At 35.2% G+C, this 14,051-nt stretch overlaps 1 protein-coding gene across 1 annotated transcript; it reads right to left on the bottom strand.

Moving 5' to 3' along the window:
- Positions 1-456: 456 nt before the first annotated feature.
- LOC131077392 (uncharacterized) lies at positions 457-11,764 on the bottom strand. Its single transcript, XM_058014885.2, has 4 exons — positions 10,428-11,764; positions 9,987-10,250; positions 1,019-1,132; positions 457-851 (listed from the first exon to the last, which is right to left on the bottom strand). Exons 1-4 carry the CDS (start codon positions 11,406-11,408, stop codon positions 777-779), a joined length of 1,434 nt encoding a protein of 477 aa, XP_057870868.2. The 5' UTR covers positions 11,409-11,764; the 3' UTR covers positions 457-776.
- Between the last annotated feature and the right edge of the window lie 2,287 nt (positions 11,765-14,051).

Genomic DNA, 14,051 nt, shown 5'->3' with positions numbered 1-14,051 from the left:
ACTCATTTTCTGTCTATGATATGTATTGAAGTCTAATTTTAATTTATATATATGAAACCGATAATATGTATATTTTTGAAAAATATTTTTAAAAAATTATGTATTTTCAAATGATCGATAAATTTACCAACCTTTTAAAGAAAGATAGAGCATTGTCATTTACATAATTCTAATCTATCCAAGGATTTCCTATCGTGGCATTTGTTGTTTGTGTTAGCATTCACATAATATCACTACTTAGACTAGAGGATGAAAGGCCAGAAACTAGTCTTAAATAAAGATAGTTAATTTGTATAGACACGACGGAAACCAGTCTTCTTTAATTAAGAGATGCAGTGCTGTCGAGACATAAAATAACGTCAAGGCTAGTATAGGAGAATTAACAAACAGCCAATCAACAGATTAACACGTTATCAAAATATGGAGAGCACTCTCTCTACAGGTAACGCTGTGAAATTGAGAATGGTGAGCTTTCAATTATAATAAGAGAGTTTCCCTGAAAAGTTTACTGATTACAAATTCAGGCAATAGAAAGTGGCATGACCTTTTGACAAGCTTATCAATACAAAGAAAATAAAATGTAAAACTTTTGTACAATTTGAGTTTTTGGCACTCAATCACACCAGATAACTGCCTCCGAAATTAAGGCATACAAATATTTACTGCAAGGCATGTGAAACAGGCCAATATTCTCATCAGACCAGAATATAAAGCAGCACTATACAAGACCCCAGAGTATAAAACCGAGGATTAAACATTGCAGGGTCCGAAATCTGTCAGGCACATCTTGCACCGAACTCTGTTCCATTGAAACCATAGAAATGAAGCAACAGCATTGATATTACATTCCCCTGTTAAGAAGAAGAAAGAGAATTTAATTCATGGCTGACCATTGATGTATAACATCATGTTTTGATAAACTCTGATATGGAAATGCCTAGTATATTGAGTCATGGTATCTAACAAGAAAAACCCATTTATACGCAAGCAAGTGAATATCCATTTCCATTCAGCACACCTGACTGCTATCAGCAGGACAAAATAAAAGGCCAGTTGCACATTCTTGCAGTTGTTCTGGATGATCAATCCACGACTTTCGGGATTGGATCAACTCCAAGATCCAATCAAAAACCTACATCAGCCATCAACAAATTATTTAGAAACCCCTTTTCCAAAATTTTACACTTGATAAAAACATTACTGAGACTTATTGTTGCCTTTTCAAAATTAGCACCAGTTGTATCATCTCCGGCATAGGCATTATTTTAATTTGTTGAAAAAATTGTTCTATGCGTTTGTTTACAATCATACATTTACTAATCTAGAGAAAACTACCGATCACCTCTTTATCCATTAATAGCATATAAAATTACAGAAAAAAAGAACATAAACAAATAAACTAAGAAATGAACCCAAAAAATATGCATTTATCTGTTGAAAGTTTTTAAGGTTGCCTGATAAGATAGCTAGACCTAAGATGGCCTTGCCATCCCTGATCAAACGGTATGCTCCCTGTGAAGGGAATTTGAAATTCAACTATGGTGGAGTTGCTAACGAAAGCCCAGTCCAATCTGAAGTAAACGGCAAATGATGAGATTGAAAAAGTAATCTTCTTTCACTCTATACAAAGATGGTCTTGAATTAATTACCAAGTGAGGCAAAGGCTTTGCTTCGAAGGGTCGAACAAGCCCTTGTCCAGTTAAAATGCCTTTGATATTCAGGGTTATCCTCTTATGACCACAAACCATTCAAGGAAAAGGAGTTCCCTAACTGAAAATTTCTCAGATCATTGAAGATATCAGAAGCGTTGACAAATTCAGAGTTGTCAATATTCTATATATTAAGAGGAATCGTAATAAGTAGCAAAGGAGTGGGCTTACACTCAGAGGAAGGGGTACCAGGCATTAAAACTTCATTGCCTCTTCCCGAAACAGCCCACCCCAAGGACTTTGTAAATCAAAATCATTAAATTATAATTAATATGGGTAGGATATCCATGTGTACCCTGCAGTCTAAGTACAGTCAGATGCGCTGGGGTCCCAAATGTGCTCAATGCATTGTTGGCCTTTGAAAGTAACATAATATGCCAGCACCGACCTGCAGGATAGTTATATGAAATCTGCTTCAATCATGTGAGTGGCAATGGAAAAGAGCTAGAGATTGCCTTCACAATAACAGTAAGTGGCAGTAATCACATATTAGGTACACCTCCATTTGATGAAAGAGTTTGCAGTTTGGTTGGTGTTCTGCAAAATCTTGGCATCAGTAGTTTTTAGTTTGTCTTGGTCTATCATTGGCCTTTCCTTTGATACTGCAAACAATAAAATTATGCATTTCATTCCCAGCTTGAGGAAAGCGTCAGAGGTTTATACCCCAGCCAAAGCATATGCTTCTGATGAATCCACCATTAAAGTCAGCTAGGGAAAAGAAACGAAAGGTGGTTTCCGTTTTTTAGACCACTGCCAAGCATGACACCAATTTGGTGAGTAAGACACAAAATTCCATGTGGGATTGTTTATTTCCATTAATCTAGGATGCTTTGACATGTACAATCCTACTACCCCCTTCAGTTTCAAACGTGCGACATCCATTACATGATATGCATGCAGTCATCATCAGGCCAACACAGGCTATACTAATTAAGTAATTCGGCTTGAAGTCATTCTGCCTCCCCTGTTCTTTTCAGGTTCTTTAGCTTTGAAAATTTGGATATTGCTAGAGGATTTTCTACGGACAATGGGGATAACTGTTACCAATCCACCCAAGTTTCACAAAAATTAGGCCCACTAAGTTTAATTTTAAAATCTCGTTGTGCACTGCCTTTGTGCCAGTTTGACTTAATTTCATGTCTTTAGTTTCCCTCGATGTTAAAAGTGAGTTTCTTTTATTTCTTTCTTTTTATTTAACCCTCAATTTTTATTTGATTGATTCATTTGTCTACGAATATTTCTAAATCTTAGTCTGTTTCCCCACTCTCGGAGTACATGGCATTGAGTCTTTCCAAGGATGTTAGCGTTTGTAAATTATTTTGTTCCTTAGTGAGCAGAGGAAGCAAGGTAGTGAGAGTTCACAGATCCTCATCTTGTTTCATTTTGATGAGGAAATACATGTTTAATAAGTTTCTCTTCTGCTCTATCAAAAGGTTGAATGAGTGGGCAACAGGTGTCGGTCACTCACTCATTCTATCTTTGGAGTGTTTTACCCTTCGCCTTGCAAGTGAGAAAAATTAGTCCAAATAACTTCATCTCAAAACCTCTTTTCCCACGGTTGCCTTTTGAATCTTTTCGGTTTCCTTCTGGTTTATTAAATCTTAAAACGAATGAGTGGGTGACAGACGTTGCAATATCATGATCCATTGCACCATCATGCCTTTTGGGGGTTTTTTCCAACTTAAAAGCCCTTTTTCTCTATGGATACAGTTTAGAGCCACCATATTTTAAAATCTTGAGCTTTGTGGTAGTACTTGTGATGCCCAAGTAAATGTTTTTCAAAGTTATTGTGCCTTGTATGGTGAGTTAAAAAACATTCAGAGATTTGATATAAGTCACTTCACAAATTTATCAACTTATTCTTAAGGCTAACCAATTATCAACTTATTTTTCGAAGGAGACGAAGAGGGTGTTAAAGTGGATTGGGGACTTCTTGAGAATTCGCTAGTCATACTGCTCTATCTGGCTCTAGAGAGGGGCAGAAGATATTTATTGCAAATGTTAAAATTCTATTGCAAATGTTAAAATTCTATTGCAAATGTTAAAATTCTATAGCAAATGTTATTTTAGCATTATGTTAATAAAAAAACTATCACCCTTTTTTTAATGAATTTTAGGACTGATTTCAACAAATTTTTTGGTTTTTAAAACATTTGCCGAATTTAAAATTCTATCGATAAAATTCAGCGAGCCTTGTGACATAAGCCTATACTCGCAAATTTTCAGAACGTGTACACAAAATTTATAATAAAGGAAAAAATCACAGAATTCATAGACAAAGCAAAATATTGAGCAGAGAAGGCAAGTTTATTGACAAAAGGAAGTAGGAAGGACTCAAGTACTAACAGAAGATGTATCTGAAGCTATCAAGATTCAAGATAACAAAGGAATTAAATGTTATTGAGAAGATGTCAGGGAGACAAGTTCTCAAGAACTTGTCTTACACATGCTCAGTGCATGATGCGCGTAAGATGGTTGTTTCAAGCAAACAAATAGCATTAAGTTAACTAAATAAAATCAAATATTTATTTGATTTTATTGATTATATAATCAGCAATTGTTGTCGTCTTTTTTTGGGGGGGTTCTCTGGTCTTACCCAGTAAAAATTTTATTTATATGTGAGATATCTTTGCATTACGTCTAGAAAACTTAGATCTTAAATTTGTGTATTGTAAATACTAAAGACCATAGTTACAAGACTTGTCCAGACTTTTCAAGTCCTGAGCTAAAGACCAAACCAAGGCCCGGGGATTCGCGACTCAAGTACACAACAAGTCTGGTCAGACGCACCGAACTCAATGAGTCCCGACAGGTAGACTCAACCAGGTCTATGAAAATCAGGGGCAAAAAAAAATAAAAATTGAAAATGCTTAATGGCTTCCTCTACAGATAATGCAATTTCAGTCCCAAAATTATCATTCATGTGATGGCTACAGGAGTATGTGACTTCGATACTCTTGTTGTGATCCTAAACTGGTCACTTTTGAAACTGAATATGACACCGCATAACTGCCAAAAAAATTTAAGCTGTAATTGAAAACGATTTGGAACAATGGGTAATGAAAATTTTCTAATGAAAAATTTCTAGACGGATAAACTAAACTTGAAGCTTCACTAAAACAGACCAGGCAACTGCTGGAAATAAGATATCAAATTTCTAAGTAGCAAAAATTCTAAACCGACTCTTTTTCTAAGGGTTGGACAGATAAGTTATAATATTACTATCAATAGACAAATGCTACATTAGCTAGATAACAACCTTCCAGAAGTGTGGAAGTCAACTCCAACCAACTCTGGAGCAGTATGAACATTATTTTGAATAAACACAATCATCAGACCTGTGCATGAACTTCATTCCCAAAAAAGCATATGTCTTTACAGCTTAGAGGCCTTTTTATAATTTGTTTCAACCTTGTGAACTTTTAACTTGGTAAATGTAGGATGAAGTTACTTTTATAGGTATTCCCCATTTGTGATCCTTTTCACTTCATACATGTGGGATAAGCGAAGGACCCGCAAGATATAATACTATGCTCAAGGTTATTAATATTGAGCACTGTAATAATTTTATATTTATTTTTGCCTCCATTTTAATGGATTTTAAAGTTCTCCTTCTGTTATAACCACAGAACCACCCAAGAACAATCTAAATTATTCTGGCAAAAGATTCTCTCCCATGAGGAAGGATAGATTTTATGAAGCTATAGAAAGCCTTTCCCTCAAGAAACTATCATAGGGAATAAAGCCAGGCTGCCAACAAGAAAATCATGGTATTTTTTTTCAGTCTAACGGCAAGGAAAGCAGAGAAAATCCAGAGGCTAGGGAAGAAGAAAATCCTTAGGGTATGCTGTAATTTTTGTCTCTGATTCAAGAGGAAAAGGAATCTGTTCTGGTGTGGATGTTGAACCCTCAATTCAAGACTTTTTGGAAGAAGCTCAAAAACGAGTTAAGATTAAATGGTGGCTAAGAAGGATGGTAAAAGTCTATTTCCGACATGCGTGCAAAAGTATATTTGAAAGACTAACAACACAAAAAATATCAGGACAGTTATGCCTGACCTTGGAATAACTAAAACGAGACTTAGTTCTCGAAATGCACCATGGAGAGTGCACATCGGAGAAATCACCATCAGCTCTTCAAAATGAATGGAAGCTAATGTTCACAAATTACTACAAATCACTGCACCTACTGCAGCCGCAGGTATATCAAAGCCTCCCCCAATTTATGTATCTGTCATAACTGGACCTCCTCCTATTGATTCACAACTATATTTAGTCCATGATTGACTCGGGTTCTAGCGGCATAGTTATGCCCAAGAAAACCATTCAGGGTAGCCCAATCAATTTCCATCAAAACCATATTGACTGACACATGGATTACCCATTGCTTAAGGAGTACATTACTGATAGGAATAGGAATAGGAATATTAATATTTACAAAAACATAAATCATACTCTACTTATGTTGTTTTCATTTTCTCCTTTCATGGATCAGATGTGACTATTGTGAAGTTAACCAAAACTTAAAAATATGTAATTAGTTCTGAAGGGAGATCTGAGATTGGTGTAAGATTTGAAATTGTAGTTGCTCTAGAATTGAAGAGAATGTCAACTGAAATATGAAATAATTTTTTAAAGCTGAAATCTGATAATTCTGAAATGAAATTACAAGTGGACAGTAAAGGAAACACAACAAAAACTGGAGATAAAGTCAAATAGATGTTCATTGTATTTTAAGTATCATTTTTAGAAAACAAACAAAACAGGAGACCCAAGTTCAATTTTCTATAGGGACATGTAAAATAAAATTTTAAGTTGTGACTCTTGGTCTCTCATAGTTGGCTTCTAATATGAAGGTGGTTTCTAAAATAAAAGTAGATTTCTAAGTAGTGACTGTTGGCCTTCCATAGACGATTTCTAATGTATTTGCCCGTAAGGAACTTGTACTGATCTAATGTTGATGTTCAAACAAGATATTTGTAAACGATATTAAATTAAAAAAAAAGTTTCATAAAAAGATATAAATGGCAACTCAGGCCTCATCGAAGAGCAATATGGGCAGTCCAGTTGGTCACAAACAACCAATCCAGGACATCCTTCCACTCATGGCTTGAATCCATCCTCTCACATATTAAATAATATATTAATAAATGCTTGCAACTCCCTCATTATGACAAGACAACTCATAACTCTCATTGAATTGCAACTGCCCACGACACCTAGCTTTTTAAAACTCTGATGACAATCTTGTAACTCGTCCATCGTGACTTCTGCGACAAAGATTCTAACTCCTGTGCTACTCTTGCAACGGTTAATTTTTTGAACCATAAATCATTTTTAAACGCATTTCCTAGTATAAATAAAGTTTGAAATTTTGAAAAATAACTTTAGTTTTTATCCTAAATACAGACCAGGATTATAACTCTAGAACAAAAAAATTATGTTCTGAAAGCAGCCCAATTGATTGCCCTCAAAACCAAATGGCCCGATATAAGGAATCCTCCCTGCCTTCAGGAGCAAAATACTAATAAAGATAGGAATGTATTATTGAACGCACTAAAACCAGACTCCTATTGAAGAATTTGCTTGTGCTCGTTGCTATATCATCCGTGTAACTAATATCATCCCTGAAGAGATCAATCTCCTAAATTTTTCATCTTCTGACAATAGAGAAGCAGGGCATGATCAAAAGGAGCCTGTGTGAGTTATCAATTCTTCTTTAGATGAAGCGTAGTTAAGGCTTATCTGGTTAACTGTTGCTGTGATTATTCAAGGTCAGAATTATTTCTAAAGATTATCTATTTAGTGGCAGCAAGAAAACAAATAAGCAGGAATTCGATGACTCGTTCTAAGAACTTTGCAAGCTCCCTGATGATTAGTTCCTGTTTGCTGTCATATTTTTCTTATAATATTTTGTTTCTAGATGAAAGGAGGTTTAGTGTGGACCTGGAACAGTTGCATTGGGGAAACCATGTAATCCATAGTTTGCATACTCAGATAATTGCCGAGTAATCGCCATTTTTTTTTGCTCCATGAGTTTTGGTGAGGTTTACTTGCCAAATTTTTTCGCAGCGGTTTTTGTTAACAAACTCACCAAGACTAGCCAAAAAAAAAGCAAGTTTTTCCATTTAACTTGCAGCGTCAGCAACATGACAAAATTTACGGAAAAAATGTGGGTTAGTGGTCCCATGGAGAGGAAGAGGAGGTCTCATGAAGGGAAAAAAAAAATTGCTACAGGATAATTTGAAATCTTTTCCTAAAAAAGAAGTTCCTACTTTTTAGGCTTGCATATTTGAGCAGGGGAAAATGGAGTGGGGCTAGAAATTGCCCCACCAGCTTAAGGTCCCCATGCGGCTGCTTAGCTTATTTGGCTAGCAGCTGCTGCTCAAAATTTTTAAATATAATTTATGGAGCTGGTGGCCCCATGAAAGTTAAATTTTTCCCCTTAATTAAAGATTTCCTTAGAACACTCCAATTGCTTAATTTTAAGCAGATTTACATTTAAGCAGCAGCATGAGGACATGGGGTTAGGGATGTTATGTGCCACTTGTCAAAATATTTAGTTTAGATTTCTATTAAAAAAAAAAATTTTGAAGGGAAAATGAATTTTTTTACTTGTTTCATCACTGCACATAGTATAGAAGGCAAAGGTAGTATATTCATGAGACCAGCTTCCTTAAATTTCGAAACTTAAATTTTTCAGCTGAACTCCACTACAAAGTTCATGGGACCAACAGCTTTAAAATTTTCCTAAAAATCTCAGCAGCTCCAGCTCTATTTTTTAGGAAGCCCCCTCCATGAGACCCAACAATCTGATTTTTTGACTTTATAAGCATTGTTTTTGAATTTAAAAAATTTATGAAAATGGTATGCATCATGAAGGTTTGTGTGGTTTTGAAGGTCTTCATTTAAACTTGGTGACAGGAGCTCCACCCTTTGACCACGCCCTGAAATGCACCAAGGGCGCTGCCTCTGACCCCAACCCCCACCAAACTTATTTGATACATTTTTAGCAAAATTTTGCATAAAATTTATGTTATTATGTGTTTTTCAAAAATTTAAGTGTTTTTTAAGACGTTGAGTTTGCTGTGTTTTTCCAAATTGCTCTCCAAATTGAAATTTTTTGGCTAAGTACACTCCAAGTCTGAGTTTGCGAACTATGATCTAGGTGTTAAGCCTTCTCAGCTTCCTTTATTTAACATGACTTATAAATAGAATGACAGTCCCCCTTTAAAAGCAGAGTTTGATCCCAGATTTTTTATTGACAGCTCCTGTGGGATTTATCCTTGAATTATTCTTCTAGAATTTGTCAAAGTTTTGGATGGCAATATGAGTCCAGGGAGCATCTTTGGTTGGCAAGTTGATAGCTTTCTCAGTTTCAAATTTAAAATTCTTCTATCACCGTTTCTGGGAATGTTGCAGTGTTTTCAGGATCAGTTTCAAGCTCAGTCTGTCCTCTATAATAGCTGGTCTTGTTTTGATAATAATTTTTTTCTGGCAGATAATAAGAGTAATGGGACGCACAAGTTTAAGATATCTTATCCTTAAAATTATTGCCCTGGATGAACAAACTGATCAATGACAGAGGATTTTGGTTGAAATCAAGTTAGCTCTCAAAATATTGATGTAGATATGTAGCTTTCTAGCTGGTTCTCTTTGACGGATCCTAGAAATAAATAAAAAATAGATTTATATAATTTTTTATTGGAAATACACTTTCGTTACAAACTTCAGATACATGGAATAAAGTGCTATTACAGAAAAAGGTTAAAAACCATATGATAACAAAAATTTATTTTAGGGAAATAGAACGTTTGGTATCAATTTGAATTGGTCATACTGTATTCTGATAAATCAAATACTCCTTGTTGGTCTACACTTTGAAAGAAACTATTATTTTTGAATTTCCATGGTCAACCCAAATTTTAGGGGTTAAAATTTATGGGAGTGAAGATGTGAACAAGCGCTTGTTGGGTTTCATCTGGTAAAGCTGAAGATGGATGTTTTCATTGACTGGAAAGATAAGGTAAAAGTTTTTGAATGGTGGGGGTAGGGAGAGGTGGCAACAACCCTTCCAACTTGAAACTAATGGCATGCAGTTTCTCTAGGAAGATCGGAATTGGCTCAAAAGGAGATACCATATACTCACGGTAAGCCATGAATCAAAAGTAATGCACTCTTAATCTATTGATTGAATCCACTGAAACCCACTCGTCTTCATGCACAGCCCTTTATAAAGAAAAAGATGTGATCAAACAATCTTTAAGCAAGCTTGTACCTGGGCAAGCTTATATCGTGGAACCTCCAACTGCCCAGCTCGGGTTTTCAGACCAGTGCCCTGGCATTCAGGACAGAAAACTGAACCACAGCTACTACTGCTGCTACTGCTACTACCCTTACTCGCCGGTTTTCTTCTTTGTTCCAAAACTGACCATCTTCCTCTCCGAGGTCCTTTGCCACCATTGAAGTGAGAAAGCCAGATTTTTGACTCGCAAAGCAGAATCCAGTCTATAAGGCAAGAAGTGTGGAAGACATGAAATGACTGCATCAAAACAAAACAGGAACAAACCAAAATTAAATTTGCAGTGAGCAACCATGGCACATGATGAAAGAGAGATCTTGTTCTAGACATTTCAGCAGACATCCATAAGCAAGCTGGTTGGAAAAAGAAAACAAAGTTGAAGAGAGAGAAGAGATAGACTGAGTTAATAAGTGATACCCCGCGCCTGTTCCTGCTACTGCAAGCAATAAGCCCGGACTTCCTATTGAGTAAGGCAGCTACATCTTTCCCGGGAAGCATTTGCTGATGACAAATAAAACATAGCCTTTCTAGGGCTTTTAATCTTTGCCTTGTAAAAGCTCGTCTGAGGGCTTTATTTGACATACTCTTCAGTAGGTCCCTGCCCAGGCTCTCTCCCTCATTAGAAGAACATCCCACTTCCTCCTCCCCCTCTCTATCCAAATCCATATCCCTATGTTCTACTGCCGCTTCCACTTCCACAAGGGTGTGGGAATGATTATTTGATTTGGATGGCCTCCCCTTCTTTTTCCTTATCTTCTTCCTCTCAATGCCCAATGCAGATGAAGAAGAAGAAGACTGTAGTTTAACATTAGGGGCAGCTCCAACCCCATTACTACCCCTTCCTAATGTGTGAGTATATGGAAATGAGACGATGGCGTATTCACATTCCTTGGCGTTGCCAGTACTGGTACTAGTACTGGCAGCGTGCTCCTGTGTCTCTCCCAGCCAACAACACCACACCGCCACCGCCTTTACCAGAGGAGGCTGTGGTGGAATAATAGAGGAGTGGAGGATCCTCATGGAGACATGACCACAACCCATCCACTGGAGAGGGAAAGGATTGCTACTGCCACTGCTATTGGTATTGCTATTATCTTGTTGTAATTGAATGTGGGTAGTGGTCTTAGATGAGGGAAAGAGGAAAACAAGGCCGTCATTAAAAGGCCAGGAAGGAGAAGGAGAAGAGGAAGAACAAGAAGCGAGAGCCTGCCTTTTGGCATGAAGATTGCCGTTGAGATGGTCGGAGAGAGCAGAGTCACTGTAGCAGCGTGTGGAGCAGAGCCTGCAGAAGAAAATCACACGCTTCCCGTCCTGTCTGAGCTCCACGCTTTCGTGCCCCTGTCTCCACACATCCTTCAATACTGCCCTTGCTGCGCCTTCCTTCACCCCCCCGCTCATTTTACTGCTTCTACTTTAACCCAATTCGCTGCAATTCTCCATCTTGCAGTCAAATGACTTTTCCCTCCACCAGTTTCTTCTGCTGCAACAATCACATTCAACTGCCAAACCAGTCGCCCTTAATTCCTCACAGAATTCTTCTAAAGCTCCCTGTGCTCTACAAATCAATATAATTTACCTGTCTTCTTCTTTATCCTGCACAAATCTGCTACAGGAATTTACTGAATATCCTGATGTAGATACCTGCTCTGCTGATCAATTTGGCTAGCTGGATCAAAGCCCGATCTCCTCGTCTACCCCTCCCAATCTATTAATTTTCCATTTTAATTAATTACTTGCTTTCGCAGGCAAGTTATTTACCTGCTCATTATTAGATATATTAGGTACATATGTTTTGGTGAAGTCAACATATCCAATCAAGAATTGAATAATTTTAGTCACATTTTTTTTACAATTATATATAATTAATTCAAATCTTTTTTTAGTTGGTTGTTATATTTTCTATTCAAAGTACATTCACCTGAAAAATTGAATTATAATATTTTTATTATGACACAAATACTAAATTAATTTAAAAAATTTAATAAAAAGTAAAAAATATTGATATATCAATTAAAATGTTCTTTGAAAATTTGAATTTTATGTAAGATAAGAGAAATAACAATAAAATTGTTTGTGGAAAAAGAAATTATAACAATCAATTAGAAAAACAGATTTGAATTAATTATATATAACTTTAAAAAAATTGAAAAATTTTAAAAAACAAATTACTCAATTATTAATGTGATTGTTCTTTAAATAGAAAGTATAACAACCAACTAGAAAAAGGTTTTAATTAATTATCTATAATTTTTAACTAGTTGGTTACTACAATTTCTATTTAAAGGATATGATTAAGAATTGAATAATTTGTCTTCAGACATGTAGTGTCGCGGTTAAAACATTTCGTTGGTGAAGCGGCCACCATGGTTCAAATCCTTGGGCCTTTGTCTTATTCTTTTCAAGTGTATCTACTTCTATTGTTATTATTTTTACATGACAATTATGTTGAAGAATTATTAAAATTTGTAATATGTGAAATAAATGGGTGCATATTTATTGTGATGGAATGACAACAAATATGAGATGGGGAACTCCAATGCAAATAAACTAGTACTTGCGCTAGAAGGTGCAATGATTATGTCCATAGAAACTATATAATAATAATAATATTTATAATTATTAACTTATATGTAATATTATTGACAATTATATTTAAAATAAAATATTAATTTAGTCTTAGAAATACATATGTATGATTATTAGCCTATATATAATATTTAAAATTATAAATGAAGAATTAAAACTAATAGCATGTTTAATTTACATAATGTTAATATAGGCTATAATATTAGCATATAATATAATAGTAAATATTATACTTAAGTTAACATTTATTGATACATGTGAAGTGTATAGCTTGAAATTCCACATGCATAAATCATCACAGGAAAACCACCAATTCCTCCTATCTATGCTAAATCAAACTATCTTCTGAAGAGAGTGAAGATGATAGTGCATACTGAAGATAAAGCAAATCAAAACAAAACACCATAAAACAAATACTCTCATAATCTCCCCATAGTTCTTTAGTCTCTTTCCAAATTGCAAGTGTAGACAATTAGATAAAAAGAAAGCTCAAGAGTAGTGGTTAAAAAGAAAATGGAAGCAAAGATTCATATTTATACATTGGGAGATAGATAGATCAACGATTGAATTTGAATTCATCCCAAGGATTGGACGATTAAGATCACATAGGAAATTTTTTGCCAATAGGGAGAGAGTGGGAAGATGCTTGGAAGAAATCCAAAGGCAAATGGCAAGGTTGGAAGAAGAAGAAGGACAAGTGGTGAAGGCTTGAGATAGTGGAGAAGTGAAGAATCTAGTGAAAGAAATCAAAGGACAAGTGGTGATGACTATAAGAGAGTAGAGAGTGGGAAAATATGATTTTAAATAATAAAATTATTTAATTTCATTAGCAAAGGGGTAAAAGTAAATAAACATTTCATCTATTTACTTGGACTAAGGAGTGAAAGGATAAATGGATTTATTTATAGGAATAGTTAGTTAAATAATAAAAATTATTTAATTACAAAAGGACTTTAGAAGAAAATGGCAAGAATAATTAATTAATTAAAAATCAATTAATTATGAAATAAATGATATTTAATTAAATAATATAAAATTACTTAATTAATATGGAGAGGGGGGATGATTAGTAGGTTGATTAAATAATTAAAAAATATTATATTATGGAAGAAGATCGTCGATTAGAAGAATGTTAAATTTTGTTGTCTACATTAAGCATTAATATTTATATTGATAATGTAGGTCAATAGAAGAGTATATGTAAGTTTTTTATTATAAAGCAGCCAAAACGGGGGGTTGACCTGAAGGAAACAGAAAAAAGCACTACCAGCACACACACAGCTGCCTAGCAGCAATCAGCTAATCCCAACTTTAGTTTTCAAAAACAAAAATTGTCTACCACTATTGGATAACCCGAGATCGAAACCAATCTCGTCCAACAAGCGCCATAAGCAGCAGTAAACCATAATATTGTCAATACTATAAAAATTGTTAAGAGTAGCAATATTACCATGG

The sequence above is a fragment of the Cryptomeria japonica genome, chromosome 4 (genome assembly GCF_030272615.1).
Source record: "Cryptomeria japonica chromosome 4, Sugi_1.0, whole genome shotgun sequence".
Lineage (NCBI taxonomy): Eukaryota > Viridiplantae > Streptophyta > Pinopsida > Cupressales > Cupressaceae > Cryptomeria > Cryptomeria japonica.
The sequence above is the reverse complement of the archived record's forward strand: the minus strand, read 5'-3'. Positions and strand labels throughout refer to the sequence as shown.